The sequence below is a fragment of the Plenodomus lingam genome (genome assembly GCF_022343315.1).
Source record: "Plenodomus lingam strain CAN1 chromosome Unknown contig_26, whole genome shotgun sequence".
Taxonomy (NCBI): Eukaryota; Fungi; Ascomycota; class Dothideomycetes; order Pleosporales; family Leptosphaeriaceae; genus Plenodomus; species Plenodomus lingam.
In genome coordinates this window covers 714176-728597 of record NW_027093941.1, presented here as the reverse complement: position 1 = coordinate 728597, position 14422 = coordinate 714176, and the positions used below count along the sequence as shown (strand labels likewise).

Genomic DNA, 14422 nt, shown 5'->3' with positions numbered 1-14422 from the left:
CATAAGTACCTATGTACTTCCTACTCTACTACTGTACGCTCTACTCCAGCTGGAACCCTAGTTTCTATTTTAGAACTGACTGCTGGCCCGATATGACTTAGCGGCTGGTGAGCACCCGAGAAATCGACCCGTTGCAGATCGTGGCTGTGCGGTGCGAATGCCGGTCCTACTGCTGCTAACAAAGTTTGATTCAACTACTATACACTGTAAGCTAAGCAGTAGAGTAGGTGTCGTAGTTATATTGTACTTGTATTGCTTTGCACGTAATGGTTCATCTTTGTGGTGCCAAGGCCCAAACGGCTACCCAGGGCAGGGAGTGTACATTCTCGTAAGCTACTCTTCCACAACTACGGCACCTGTCTCCTTTCAATCGCAAGAGTGGACAGCAGTTTCCCGGGGGTATCGTATACGCCATAACCTTGCATGCAAATCCAAATCTTCATCAGTCAATATAGACAACCCGTCTTCTGCCATCACACCAAGTCACAATCCCGCCTCACTATCGGCCTCATCGCTCTCAGTAATGATAGCTTTTGACTTCGCCACTGGCGTCTTAGAGACCTTCGACTTTGCCAGTCCGTCCACTGCCGTATTCCGCTTCTTTCTCTGACGAGTCGGCTGAGATTCTTGTAGGCTTTTTCGTCCAGCCATCTTCCTCATCCTCTTCCTCTTCGTATTGGAACGTATTGTGGGTATATCTTCTTCCTCATGTCCATCAGCAGACTCCATCTCGACATCGAATGGGTTGTAGTGCATAGCCAGTTCCCCGCCGTGTTCTTGGTCTAGGTAATCGATCACTGCATCCAACCTGTCCTGAAGCGACTGTTGCTCCTGCACGTCGTCATCGTCTTTAACAATCGCTAGCAAGTCCCGCAGCGCGGCTTGCAGAGTACGTCTTGACCATGCCTGCCTCATCTTGGCTGCCGTCGCGTCCCAATCAATGTCCTCTTCTCGTTGGTATCTAGCGTCAGCAATAGTTTCGACAAGATCCAACTTGTCGCCCCACAACATGGTTCCTACACCATCTGCGTCGTGGACGGACCTAGTATTTGGCTGGTGTGACGTAGGAGTTGCAGGTGCTACCTGCTTTTGACGTCGACCAGACTTGCTTGTGAGCCGTCGAGGTCTTTTTGCGCTGCCTGCTTGAGTGCGGATCCTTGGTCGCGGTGTCGTGGCAGGTATCGGCTTAGCATCCGGCCCCCGTGGTTTGATATGCACTCGGATCTCTGGAGGATTCTCACGAGCCATCATCTTCTTCCACTTGACCGAAGCTTGCAGGCGGCCGCGAGTGTTACCCATCTCTGCAACAACCTGGGACCAGTTGATATTCTCGGCAGTATATACTTCCCGTGGCTGATGGCCCGCTTCGTATTGGGCGTCCTCATCCCTTTGCGCAACAGTATTGACGGCGCGGATGAGTAGGGCTTCTTCCTTGTCCGTCCAACGACCATACTGCCTCTTTTCACGATGCTGCAGGTATTCCGACCAGCGAGCGTGGACATCTGTCTTGGACCGACCCATAAGGGCGCCAATCGCCTTCCATTGCCTTGGCGCCTGCTCGAAGCTCCGAAGTAGCTCATCGTCCTCCTCTTTGGTCCAGCCTCCTCGCTTGAACTCGTGGTAATGAGAACGAATGTGCTTTCTGATTGCTTCGAAGCCACGCGTCAATGTCCCGCTGACCAGTGTCCGGTTCATGTCATCCCAGAACTCCCGGGACTCGGAGTTACGTGAGTCTGTGTCTTGCGCAACCCCGGCTTGCAATCTATCGTTGCTATCATTCATCGTCCACTGAATCACCTTGACCATCTCACTGACTTCCCACCCCCTCATCTGTTGATAGTCGCGAATGGCTCTGCGTATGAGCTCTTCTTCGTCAGCAGAGAAGTCACCACTAGTGCGTTTGTCAGGGTTGATGGGCAAGTCGCGGACTTTTTGAAGAGCTTCTTCAGCTGCCGATATGGTGTTCAAGTTCTTCTTCTTGTGAAGTTTTGGTGGTTCAGGTTCTCGCACATGCTGTTCTGATTCGCGACTGTTGCGCTTCCTAGTATTCTTCGACCGTCGTTGCTTGACAGTCTTCTTGTCACCTTGGTTCGGAATTGATCTTGGTGAGGCTCTGGAGTCAGAATCTTCTACAGCACCATCGTCCATAGCAACGCCTTCCACAACACTGTCCTCTGTAGCAATATTTTCAGGTTGCATGGAGTCTACAATGCTGTCGAGAGCGTGTTCATCAAAGACACCCACGTTGGGTCTCGAGTCGATAGTTTGGGCGGGTGACACTTTCCAATCATAAACCTGGGACTTGAACTTTTTCTTGGCTGAGCTGCTGGATGAGTCCACTTTTGGTAGTGGTTCTTTGGAAAGTCTTTGCAACGGGTCTGAGTGTTTCCGCAGAATGTTGGAGGGGCTTCGCAGCGGTTCTGTGGGCGTCTGTAAAGATGGTGCACGTTTGTCATTGCCCTGAACGGCCTGTCTATTGCTATGACGTTTTGTCGCCTTCCTGACAGTTGGAAACTTCTCGCCCGGTACTTCAGGACTGCCTTGAACGAGATGGCCATTGAGGTTTTGGTCGCCGTCCTGGGCAGCATCCTCCGGAGTTGACTCGATTGGGTCCTCGAAATGGCTGTCCTTTGCTCTTTTCAGCTTCCTCTGCCGCTTTTTGGAACCTGCTTCTGCGGCTTTCACCAGGTAAGGCGTGAGCAGAGATGGACGTGACTTCAGCTTACGAGTCGTCCGAGGCTGAACGGTTACGGGATCCGTCTCTTGAGCATGCTTTGATTGCGTTGTGTCCGGCTCTTCCATCTGGTCGAGCGGTGTTCTTTCCTCGATTTCGTCCAATTGTGTATCCTCGTCCTGGAGCAGGTTATGTTGCGACCTCGAAGTTGATGTGAGACCAGAATTGCTTGCAGCATCACCTTTTGCATTCTGGTGATGGCCCATTTCCAGCTCCGGCGACCTGTCGCGTGCTACTTCTTCCTCGTCTCTCGTAGCCTTCCTTTTTCGCGTTCGAGATTTTGGAGTCGGCAACTCAGGCATACTTGCTGGTATAAGCGCACTAGAGGTCATGGGAGGAGACAAGGGCGCCGTGTCGGCGATGAGTTGCGAGTCTGGTACCTGGACAGCAGCCTCACTGGATTCGGTCTCCGCGAAAGGTTCTTGGTCACCGGGCGCCTCGTTGCCCTCGTAGTCGTGCGATGCCCCGACGCTTTCCTCAACATAAGCTTGTAGCGACGCCAGCTCAAACGACTGCAGCCTTCTAGTATCGCTCTTGCGCTTCTGCCTCGCAGCCAACTGCCGTACCGACGGCGACACACCACTAGCCGTTGCCATACTGCTATCTAGTCCCTGATCCGCTCGACTCTCGCTCACAAGCTGCTGCGAAGCCGCGAAGTCGTCCGTGCCGGGGCCTGCCACTCCAGGAGTGATTGTCAGTCATACACGTGCGCCAAATTTGTCGCGTTGAAGCGCGCTGTAGCCATGTGGGTATACATACTATAGCAGCGAGACATACCTGTGGAAGTTGCAGCAGACGAAGGCGCGTCGTGCTGCTGGTTCGAATGATCGGGTTGCGACGATGAGACGCCCATGACACGAGCTTCAACTGGGCATTGTGGAGTGTCGGGTGGAGAGGAAGAGTGAGAGTGAGAGGTACCAGGAGAAGAACGCGTCGATATACCTATATTGCGCGCAACAAACTTTGGGTCATGAGCTTTCGTCACGAAGTTACTATCACTATTACCTAGTTGCGGACGTATGTAGTTAGGCGTTAGCGTTCCCGCCGCAGATTCAGAGCTAACTAAATCTGGCTTCTACATAGAAACATGTACCTATTTCCTCCATAAAACGGGTCAGGAAAGGCTGCAGAAGGCGCATTATGCAAAGGCTACACTACGGTCTCGTCTTCGAATCAACTGGTCTGCAAAGTTTGAACGAGGTCTGATTAGCCTACTATATATACACAACCTCGTTGGGTGAATACATGTACGATATGCACAGATAGTAAATATGCGTCGTATACACGTACTTTCCCCTCCCCTTCTAAGAAAAGCAGACCCAAGCCCCAAACACCAAGGCCTCGAGCAGCAGAGTCAAGATTGCAATGGCCATGGCAGGCCCAACACGATCACTCTTCTGCAATCTTTGATCCACCCTCCATCCTGAGCCCCGAGCCCCCAAAAACACCCATAGTAGAGCTGCAAGTACACTCAACACCATCATGACTGTCAGCGCAGCCAAAATACGGCGTATTGACAATGAGTGGACAAACTGAATCGTCGTCAGGGCATCGCTTGACGAGCTTGGTAGTGCTGCATCGTCTGAGAAGGGACTGAAACTGGATTTCTCCCGAAATCGAGAGGGGCTATCGAGACTCCTTGCACGCCTGCGAGACCGTCTAGACGCAGGGGATTCGCACGTGAGGGAGATATGGGTCGCATCGTTTGATGCTGCGACACGGCGGGCCCAGTGCACCCATGTGTATCTTGCTTGACCAGTCTTCGGTGAGCGGTACAGCTTCATCAATCCGTCTTCAGTGAATGGCGAGTGTGAATCAGAAGTCCCGTCAATACCCTCTCCTACGGCTAGGAGGCCCGAGACACCAAACTCTGAATCCTGCGTTACGGTGCCACTCCAGACACTTTTTTGGCCGAGTTGGATATATCGCAATTTACGTGCGCTGAATGTTCGAAACAACCAGCGTCCCGCCAGTCGCCCGTGCCCGGCCCGGAGTAGCTCGGCAAAGATTCTGTCATCGAATTCGACATCTCCTCTCGGCCTCCCTTTTTTGCCAATGTGATCCGGACTGCTAACGGCAAGACTGCTTGGAACGTCTATACGCACTAGCTTTCTACGCGTATATCTCCCGCTAGTCCATATAGGTGATCGTCCGTGTAGGCTCAGCCAAACCACACTTTCTTTACTTTCAGTTCCAGAGCCAGCGCGACTCCTAATGACGCCTTGAGCATCTTCATTTCTTTCCAGTCGACTCCTCAAGTCGATATCGCCACTGATAGTCGGTAAGCCGAGAACATGTTTGCCTTTGTTAGCATCATAGTTCTGCTGTACTCCGTCATCGTAGCCGCTATCCAATCGGGCAAGCTCAGGTTGTCGCGGTCTTTGCTTTGGCTTTGGAAACTCCTTTTTAGCGGTAAATGGGTACGGGGTTTTGACGAAGTGGCCAGGAAGATGCGCAGGACGATCCCCCTCCACAGTCGATAGTGGTGGCAAATTGATATGCCGACTACTAGTGAATGATGTGAATCTGGGAAAGTCTGAGCTGGTGGTTGAGCGAAGGAAGGTAAGATTACGCGAGTCTGGTGCACTTCTTGCTGGGGATACGTTGAGGGCTTCAAGAGCTCGCATAGTTGTGACATGAGCGTTTATAATGGAATCAGCGAGTATGCTTTCTGACGTGTTTCTGCGATGATGTCCTTGATAGCTATTACTTCGAGGTCGCATCGCTGCCTGTTCTGGCCGTGTCACCTGGAGAGGAGTCCTGAGCTCGGCGACTGGGGATCCAGCATCGGAGTCGTTACTTCTGAGCGAGTCGCGTGGTGTACCGGCACTTCTAGGGGTACCGCCGCTCGACCTGTTGTGAATGACCTGTACATCATCTCTCCCTAATCGTCTGAGTGACATGGGTCGTGCTCGTCGGGTACCCTTGGTATCGACAGGACTTGATATACCCAATCCCGAATCGATTTGTCCCGGCAGTGCATGATAGGATGGAAGTGCGGTCATGCCATCTCTTTCTCTGCTCCTGCCCCGCGATACACGGTCTTCACTGGATTCCAGTCCGTGCAATAAGCTTCCCAAGACAAGCCCTTCCACTGCAGGAAAGCTCTGAGTCAGGTCCCCCTCACTGTCTTCCCACTCGGACCCCGAAGATCCATCATCGAAGAAGTCGGCTCCTGGGTTCATTCCACGCTCCATCGTCTTGCTCATCGTAGGGTGTACGGATCCTCTTCGCGCTGGCGGAGGATCTACTATACGCGGAGACGAAGCGGGACTAGATGATATCCTGGCGGACGGGTGGTTGAGGAAGATGGTCTGTGTCGCGTCCGGCGTGGTTGGAGGAAACAGCGGCGAGACCGGATTTTGCTTCAAGGGCGAGACCCTCGAGAGGGATTGTGGCGAGGTCTGTATGGTTTGTGTAGACTCCATGATCCTGTGCCTGGCGAATCGTGTCAAGGCAAAGCGAAACGAGTCCAAACTTCTACACACTCTGGAAGTCCACCTTTTCTCTTCTTGCGCGAAAAGAATGATCGACACGGTTCAGGCCAAGGACATGAAACGTACTTGGATTGAAAAGGAACAAACCGGTTATGGCCAACAAAGACGCGAACAAAGTATCGTGTGCGGGGCGGTGGCGAGCATGCAGGTAGTAAGGCGGGAGAGGTACGGTAAACAAAGAAGGAACGTACGAGAGATTGCAAATCTGATTCCGGCAATTCTTTGCTCCGGTATTTTGGTAGAGCCCGCATAGGGTTGGAATGCAGGTACGCTCTCGTCAGGTTGAGTAGTGTTCCCAGCCGCATTCCGCAAGTCTCTCTCCCTTGCGCGGAAACGCTCACGTGCTGTAGCGGTAGAGGTACGGACTCAGAAACCATGGAGAGGGTACAATAATTGTGTCTGTCTCGAATCGAATTGACGAATGTACCACCCTATCTAGAAAGCCCTTGGTCTACACGGACATTGTGTGGGGAATCAGAACGCCAATTGTAATGCCACCAAGACCTAGGTCGTCAAACATGATTCAAACAGAATGGAATGCCTCGCACGGCGCAGGGTGAAACGCCTTTATTCACCGTCACGGTCGAACATTTTGGTCATGGCTTTCTGTGCCAGCTCGACACCAGCAAAGGTCGCTGCATTGGCAGGTACCGCTCGCGCCATGGCGGGCCCGATGCCAGGGAAGAAGGCCTTGAAGCCACCGCTCGCGTGGATTCCCTTGATGGTGCCGCTGATGGTAGGCCGTCCCTCTGCGCTCTGCAAGCGGGACTTGATTGTGTCAATGGGGAAGACGGGAATCCACATGGCGATACCTGCCGCACCACCGGCGACCATGACGGCAGACATGCTGAGGGCTCCGGGCTGGCCGGTGACGGGGTCCTTGGGCGTGAGTTTGCGCTTGACTGTCTCGTACGTGGCAAAGTAGAAGGCTGAGCCAGGGCCGTCGCGCGCAAGTGTCATGGCAGAGCCACGAAACACGGACCGCATGCCACCTTCCTTGTAGAGTTGTCTGACCACGTCGAGTCCGCCCGAGTACCGTGGCTTCTCGCCGGGTGCCAGCTGCTTCTGGCCCTGGATTTGGAGGAGCACCTTGACGCGCTCAAAGGGCGCCGTAATGAGCGTCATAGGTATGGCGCTGAAGAAGCCGGCGGCTGAGACCTGGGCCACGCTGAACTGGTTGTTCTCCACCTTTGACACGCTCGAGACCAGCTGCTTGCCCAAATCGTAGCCCCAGAAGGAAACAGCGACTGTGATGGAATGGTTAGCTTCATGGTATAGAATTATGAGCTTCCTCGACTCCATGAGGAGTTTTGTTGATATGAGGAAGCAGGGGGGAACGAGGAACTGGATGGACCTACACATGGGCGTGACGCCCACCAGTGGCGCCGAAACACCAGCATACAGTCCTCTGGCAAGCCCTTCTTTTGCAATCGTCTTCTTCACCACATCCATGGCGCCGCTGTACACGCCTTTCTCGGCCGTCTGCATGCGCACCTTGACCAGGTCAAATGGATGGCCCACAACCACGGCGCAGACACCGCCGACACCGCCTGCGAGAAGGGCCCGCAGCGACTGCATGGATGATTTGGACGCAGCCTTGACATCTTCCTTGAGCTCTTCTGGCGACGGGAGCTTTTCCGCCATCGCATCTTTTGCGTTGGTCATGACTGAATGTTTGCGGGGTGATTGTGCGCGAGCTGTGTACCGGTCGGTACCTAGACTGCAAGAGAGAGCTCAGAGGAAAGTCAAGAGTGATGGCGGGCAGACTAACGTTACCGATCGATGCCGTGCCACAAGTTCAACAGAAGCAGCGTTGTGAGATTATGTGAAATCAATTCAGTGCCAACTTCCAGGACAGCAGAGCAGGACGTCGAAAAGTCGTTCAAGCATGTGAGCTATCAGTGTGCCCTGGGGTTCTTGGCCGACGTGCGCCGTCGGTTCCAACCTCGCTGCTCGGTTGTGGTTTGGGGGGGGGGGGGAGAACTTTTTTTGTGTATGCCGAGGCACGCAGTCACGCAGTCACACCCACAGTAGCTTTGCCCTGGCCATCAGCAGCACACTGTACTGTGTATCATTCCTATACGGCTACCGGTAGTAGGAAGATGTACCTACAGACAGATAAATGAATGAATGAATGAATGAATAAATAAATAAATAAATATATATATATATATAAATACAAAAAGTCTCTTCCAACTTCCTCGCTTGCCGTCTACCGGTACCAGTAGTGGCAGAGAAATGCTTCTGCGACCATGGACTTACTTGTCACCAAGCAGGTTCCTCCTTGCCGGCAACCCAAGGCGCGACCAGCGGCCTCGGTCCAACGGCTGCTCCTCGTGAATCGTGATGAGGGCCATGAGGCTCTGCTACAATACCCTGTACCGGTAACGTCCCGATGCCTCCAAATGTCTTGATTGGCTGTGACGTTGTGGATACGGGCATGTGATAATCCGGGGTTCCTTACCGGTAACGTTACACCCTTTTCTCCGACCCTGGGTACCTATACCGGTACGGTAGTACCATACACTGTGACACAGGTCGAAGCATCGCGAACAGCTTGACCCATTCTCCTAAATACAGAATACACCAAACGAAGAATCTAATCCTCGTTTCTTCGCGCAAGATGTTCATTCATTCACACTGTCGAGCAGAAACATCAAATCGTTCCTCTCTTTTCTCCAAACTACCGGTAACGTCTCCGAGCCCCAGTCCGCTGGCGACGACAAAAGTGGTTGGCCCTTCTACTACGTAAGAAAGAGTGCTCTGACCTGTCTGCAGCAGATTAATTTATTTTCCATTCTGATTTAATGTCAACCTCAGCGTTCCTGTCCCACTCACTTCTCTTGCTCTGTGTATGTACCGGTATTGCCCTTTCATCACTTGTCTGCGCCTCCTCTCCTCCTGCACTGTCACTGCGCCAGAATCTCAACATTACCCATCTTGCTTAGCTTCTTCAGTTCCCTAATCTATCCTTCTTGAGTCAATTCATCTCTACCAAGCCTTTTTTAAATCTACTTTCGCCATGTTGATGCTCGCCCTCGTTCTTACAGCAACCAACCCCCGTTTGCAAAGCGCAAGCACCAACGCCGCTCAAATCTTCAACCCGCCTTCACCATCACCATCGCTCTCCGATCCCCCTAACCTCGCTGCTGCCTATCGGATTAATCATTTCGCCTGATACCGTGATTTTGTAAGCGAGGACCCTGAGAGCACATAAAAGCCCCCACCCGCCCGCTGCTGCCTTCTTCCTTCTTCCTCACAACTCTTGCTGCCGCTTACAAGTATCTACCAGACGAGTCTGCGCAAGCCCCTGCGGGATTTGCCTGGGGATGCTTGCGTGGAGATACCCTTGAGTGGGCATGTGAATGCTAAGCTGGACGGCGGTCTTTGCGCAGGGCACATACAAAGTAACTTTTCTTCCTTCCACCCACTTGTTCTTGTCGCAGTCACTGACACCGCCCAGCCTAGGGACTCATGACAGAATATCGCTTGGCTTGGCCTTGCGTGCGGGTATTGCTGTACAGGTATGGACAGGCGACTGTTATACAGTTTCACGGAAGCATCGACCATCTAGGCATGCGGATCTGCGACGGTGCCATACCTATGGGGGCTGCTGCTCTGATCTTCGGGCTCGCAGCAGGCGTACTTCACTGTACAGTGTCGAGGAGCGGATGGGCTTTGGTGCATGTTCACTGCGGGAGTCTCGTGTGGTAATTTTTTACATACCTCATCCAAGATCTTGATCTTGTCGAGTCGGTGCCTTGGCACGTTAACTTGTTTTTCGTCGATGCTTCTGGATTTGCCCAGTACGTGGAAGAAGAAAACACATTTGAGCTTGATCATGGGCCTAGGCTAGTATAAAATACTGCGCTGTAGTTGAGGGCCAGGCCTCTCGAGTACTCGATTCATAATGCCATCGTTTTCGTTACATATATGTGTTCACTCCCTATTTCCCAACATTCGTGAACCGCAAGTACTTCTTGACTTCCCTGACTTGCCCAAACTTCTTCCTCGCTTCCTCAGTACTCACGCTTGGAGGTACAATGACATCATCCCCAACCTGCCAGTCAATTGGTGTTGCAATACCCTTTCTGTCCCCAGTCTGCAGACTGTCAATCACCCTCAACACCTCACTCGTATTGCGACCCGTACTCGCAGGATACAGCATCGTCAGCCTGATCTTCTTTGCTGGATCGATGATGAATACTGCACGGATAGTGAAGGCGATGCCAGTCCCTGCCTTTTCAAGTGCATCCAGGTCGTCTTGCGAGATCATATCGTAAAGGAAAGCGACACGGCGATCGGCATCGGCAATGATAGGAAATTGGACGGTAGTGGAGGCAACTTCGTTGATGTCAGAGATCCATTCATCGTGGGAGGACAGGTCGTTGGCGCTCTGATTTGCTGTTAGTGCATGGAATTGCGTGTGGGTGGACGTGGAAAATATCGGGGATAGCGTACGAGGCCGATCATCTGGACGCCACGAGCGTCGAATTCATGCTTGAGTTTTGCAAACGCGCCGAGCTCGGTAGTACAAACTGGAGTGAAATCGGCTGGATGTGAGAAAAGCACAGTCCACTTGTTGTTGAGGAATTCGTGGAAGTCCTAGGGCGGTTAGATGTATCCTGGCATATACATTTGCGCGGATTAACCGACAATGTCTCCATGTGTAGTCTTTGCCTGAAAGTTGGGCGCTATTCCCTGTCAGCGTATCCCTATCTAGGTATGTCAGAAGTGCAACATACCTATAGATCCCAGCCTCAGTCTTGGCTGCTCAGCGGGGATCGCAATCCCGCGACGAAGGTTAGGGACAGCGGGGCGCTGGAAATGCAGCAGCATAGGGCGCGCTGAAGACCGTAAAGCTCGGGGAGCTGCACGGGGCAGAAATGAAGCCATTGTTGCGTCTCAATTGGCAGATGAACAATCGTCACAACCGCTTTAGAGCTGTTCACGAGAGGGGGAAATTGGGTTCAAAGGTTTACCTACTGAACCGCATAGGGCGGTGGTGTGAGTACCTAACACTGGGCATGGCGTCATTCCGACTCGGAACTCAGGCACGAAGACGGACCGAAACGGACCGACTAGGTACGACACAATACTAGATGTGTAAGCACACCATTACTGTCCAGCTTCCTGCCAGCTATCGTTATTCTCACGGTGGCACATGTAGCTTGAGATATTTCAGACGTAACTCGGTAAAATCCAATGAGCTTCCGTGACACTCATAGTGTATCAGGGAAAGAGCCTTCTCCTTCTCCTGTATAGCGCGTCACATCGCGAACGAATCTCGAACATGACGTCACATGTGGCATGCCATTCGCCGGGCTTGCAGTCCCGCAAGAATATCTTGGTCAGAAGTACGGGGGATACAGACAAGGAACGAAGCTTACCTCTTGCGCAAGAGAGGGTCAATAAAAGAGGCTGTCAATCACCGGTGAACGGGGGCTTCTGCATCTAGAAGGCCGTCAAGCCGCACACCACAGATACCACGGTGGCAGTCGATACACTCAGCGCATATTCCAACCCGTTTCCCTCATTACCGAACACGAAATCAAAATGCCAATAACATCCTTCGATTTCGAACAAAGCCGCTTCCTCCACTTTAATAGCGGCCATCCACGCATCTACTTTACAAGCAGCATCCCTCTCTCCGAAAAAGACATTCTGACCTGGACTGAAGAAGGCTTCTCTCCTCAATATCTGCCCTACGACCCTGCAGAGAAAGACAACTACATCCGAGCTCTTAAATCACTCCACGAGAACTTGGCCTTGGGAGATAACTATGCGCTCATCGCCTACGGCGATGCCGCGAGCGTGGTATTGAAAGCGGCGCAAAAACCACTGGTGAAATGCTGTGCGATTATTGCATACTATCCGACTCAAGTTCCTGACCCGAAGATCAAGTATCCGAATGCACAGGCACTACAAATTCATGCTGCTGGTCTGAGTCCAGGGAGTGCGGGAGCGAGGGCTCATATGTATGAGTGGAGCTTGTATCAATATGAGAAGTGTTCCCCTGGGTTCGCTGAGCCTGTGAGCAAGACGTACAAGCAGATTGAAGCAGATCTGGCGTGTGCACGTTCACTTGCATGCATCCGCAAAGGCTTCAATAGACACCTTGATCTTGAACCACTGGTACAGGGACTATGGGATGCAAAGTACACGGATGATGTACCGGAGAGGGCCAGCATGACCATGGTGAAGGGTATGTCGCAGAATAGCCCGCATGTTACTATCTTCCCAACTCTGGAAGGCGGTATTGGGCGAAAGAAACTGGAAGAGTTCTACAGAGAGTTTTTCGTCCCGAGTTTGGTGGAGGACTTCGATATACGACTGATCTCACGGACAGTGGGAGTGATCCGCGTGGTGGATGAGATGCTGGTATCTTTCACGCATGACGATGAAGTGGATTGGATTTTGCCTGGTGTCCCCCCGACGGAAAAGTTTGTGCAAATTCCCATGGTTAGTATTGTGGCGGTTGTGGGAGGCAGACTAGTATCGGAGCATATGTATTGGGACCAGGCGTCGGTGCTGATGCAGGTTGGCCTCCTTGATCCAAAGCTCGTACCGAGGCATCTGAAGAGTAAAGGGCTCAAGAAATTACCTGTCGCGGGAGCGGAGGCGGCGAAACAGCTGATCGAACCACAGCAACAGAGATACAACAAGTTGTTACAGGATCATGGTTTGTTGAATGGACTGTAGAATTGGGCGACCAACGATGACTACCCGGCAGTGGTCTAGTGTGCGCAACTTGGCATAAAGTGTCTATCATCCGATGAAGCTGCATGTAGGTAGTTTGTAATCCTTGAGTACCCAGTACTTTCGTCGCAACCCGTCCCATTCACTTTGCCCATCCAGATCGGGAACCGGTATCGTCTCCCACTCTGTGTCGAATCCGGCCTCGAACAAGTCCATTTCGACAATCTTATTGTACACGTCATATACTACCTGTCTATCTGCACCCATGCCGCAGAAGAAGCCAAATTTTCCGGACATGCCTTCTGGGCCAGCAGAGGGATCGAGAAGGCCAATAACATATTCGCTGAAAAACTCTCGCAATGCGCTGTACTCCTCGGCAAATGTGTCGAAGTATATCGCATCGAAGAGAACTCCTTGCTCGACTAGGCTTGGAGCAATGTCTTGCCATCTCCCTTCATGTATGAAAACGCCCGGCTTCTTGTCCCATCCTTGATCCCTCATGCGTTTAACGACATTTGGATGTGCTTCAATGATGTGATGTGCCTTGGGCTCCTTCTCTTGGAAAATGCTATCAATTATCCCCATTCCATGACCGACATTGAGAACGCGCAGCCTACTCGTGGGAAGTAAGAGCTCTGCAGATCGTCGCATAAGTGTCCTCTCCCACTCCATCATAACACCATTTCCAGCATCATCGACAAGCCGATCTCGGTCAAAAGTCAGATTCGAGGAAAGGTAGTTAGCGCTCTTCGTCGATTCATCGCCCGGATCGGCCATTTGTGTGATATCCAAAACTTCAATTTCTTCCGTGCCTTCTTCAATCTCTTCGTCGTCTTCCTCATCCGAGGCGACGTCCCCAAGTAGCTGATATTCAGCCATGCGGCTCAGCAGCAGCTCAGCGCGCACACCCGCATCAACGCACAGCTCGTACAGTCCTTTTAGACCGAGTCTATTGGCTATGCATCCTGGTGTCTCGCCATTTGCATCCAAATCGTTCCAGATGGCGCCATTTTCGAATAGCAACTTGATTGTCTTGACGGCTGCCTCGATCTGCTGCTGCGCGCTCTTGACCGTCCCATTCGTCTTGCCATTCGAGTGACCATTCAACCTTTTTGTGGCATCATCGTCATCAGGCTCGCAAGCAGCAATCGCAGCGTGAAGAGGCGTGAAACCTGTCTCAGCATCTTGAACATTGGCGGAAGAATTGCGGAGAAGGTTGCTTAGAGCGGCGACGTCATGATTCGCGGCAGCAAGCAGGACGCTCTGTGTTTGTAGGTCTGTCTCGGTATCAAAAGCCGGGTCGTCCATTAGGGAAATTGGTCACCTAAGTCTCACTCATGCCTACACAACAAATTGTTTCGGAGGGGCAAGTGACTAGTGGGGGTTCACAGAATCATTGAGATGCGAGTCGTGCGGACCCTGAATTTCTCTTTATACGAGTCATATAGGTACACCCCCGCGGCTCCACACAGATCGTGGCAGCACCTTCATT

General features: G+C 52.2%; 6 protein-coding genes across 6 annotated transcripts; 1 reads left to right on the top strand and 5 right to left on the bottom strand.

The window, feature by feature from the left end:
- Window positions 1–483: 483 nt before the first annotated feature.
- On the bottom strand, window positions 484–3587 carry IAQ61_006492 (uncharacterized protein; the record flags this gene model as incomplete). Its single annotated transcript, XM_066097205.1, has 2 exons — window positions 484–3407; window positions 3494–3587. 2 exons carry the CDS (start codon window positions 3585–3587, stop codon window positions 484–486), a joined length of 3018 nt encoding a protein of 1005 aa, XP_065952682.1.
- Window positions 3588–4038: 451 nt separating this feature from the next.
- On the bottom strand, window positions 4039–6162 carry IAQ61_006491 (uncharacterized protein; the record flags this gene model as incomplete). The annotated part of the gene is made up of 1 exon (XM_003845325.2): window positions 4039–6162. The coding sequence occupies one exon, from the start codon at window positions 6160–6162 to the stop codon at window positions 4039–4041; it is 2124 nt and encodes a 707-aa protein (XP_003845373.2).
- A 636-nt stretch (window positions 6163–6798) lies between these two features.
- On the bottom strand, window positions 6799–7896 carry IAQ61_006490 (uncharacterized protein; the record flags this gene model as incomplete). Its single annotated transcript, XM_003845324.1, has 1 exon — window positions 6799–7896. The coding sequence occupies one exon, from the start codon at window positions 7894–7896 to the stop codon at window positions 6799–6801; it is 1098 nt and encodes a 365-aa protein (XP_003845372.1).
- Window positions 7897–9512: 1616 nt separating this feature from the next.
- Window positions 9513–11228, bottom strand: PRX1 (peroxiredoxin 1). Its single transcript, XM_003845320.2, has 5 exons — window positions 10977–11228; window positions 10888–10925; window positions 10693–10836; window positions 9691–10627; window positions 9513–9634 (listed from the first exon to the last, which is right to left on the bottom strand). The coding sequence occupies exons 1-4, from the start codon at window positions 11125–11127 to the stop codon at window positions 10178–10180; spliced, it is 783 nt and encodes a 260-aa protein (XP_003845368.1). The 5' UTR covers window positions 11128–11228; the 3' UTR covers window positions 9513–9634; window positions 9691–10177.
- A 559-nt stretch (window positions 11229–11787) lies between these two features.
- IAQ61_006488 (uncharacterized protein) lies at window positions 11788–12933 on the top strand (the record flags this gene model as incomplete). The annotated part of the gene is made up of 1 exon (XM_003845319.2): window positions 11788–12933. One exon carries the CDS (start codon window positions 11788–11790, stop codon window positions 12931–12933), a length of 1146 nt encoding a protein of 381 aa, XP_003845367.2.
- A 66-nt stretch (window positions 12934–12999) lies between these two features.
- IAQ61_006487 (uncharacterized protein) lies at window positions 13000–14238 on the bottom strand (the record flags this gene model as incomplete). Its single annotated transcript, XM_003845318.1, has 1 exon — window positions 13000–14238. One exon carries the CDS (start codon window positions 14236–14238, stop codon window positions 13000–13002), a length of 1239 nt encoding a protein of 412 aa, XP_003845366.1.
- Window positions 14239–14422: the final 184 nt, after the last annotated feature.

What these genes read in the sequence shown, in the direction of transcription:
- PRX1 (XM_003845320.2), bottom strand. Translation starts at nt 11,127, where the DNA reads ATGGCTTCATTTCTGCCCCGTGCAGCTCCCCGAGCTTTACGGTCTTCA. An exon ending in ACTGAGGCTGGGATCTATAG is followed by an intron (nt 10,926 to 10,976) that starts GTATGTTGCACT and finishes GACAGGGAATAG; the next exon opens with CGCCCAACTTTCAGGCAAAG. An exon ending in GCGTCCAGATGATCGGCCTC is followed by an intron (nt 10,628 to 10,692) that starts GTACGCTATCCC and finishes ACAGCAAATCAG; the next exon opens with AGCGCCAACGACCTGTCCTC.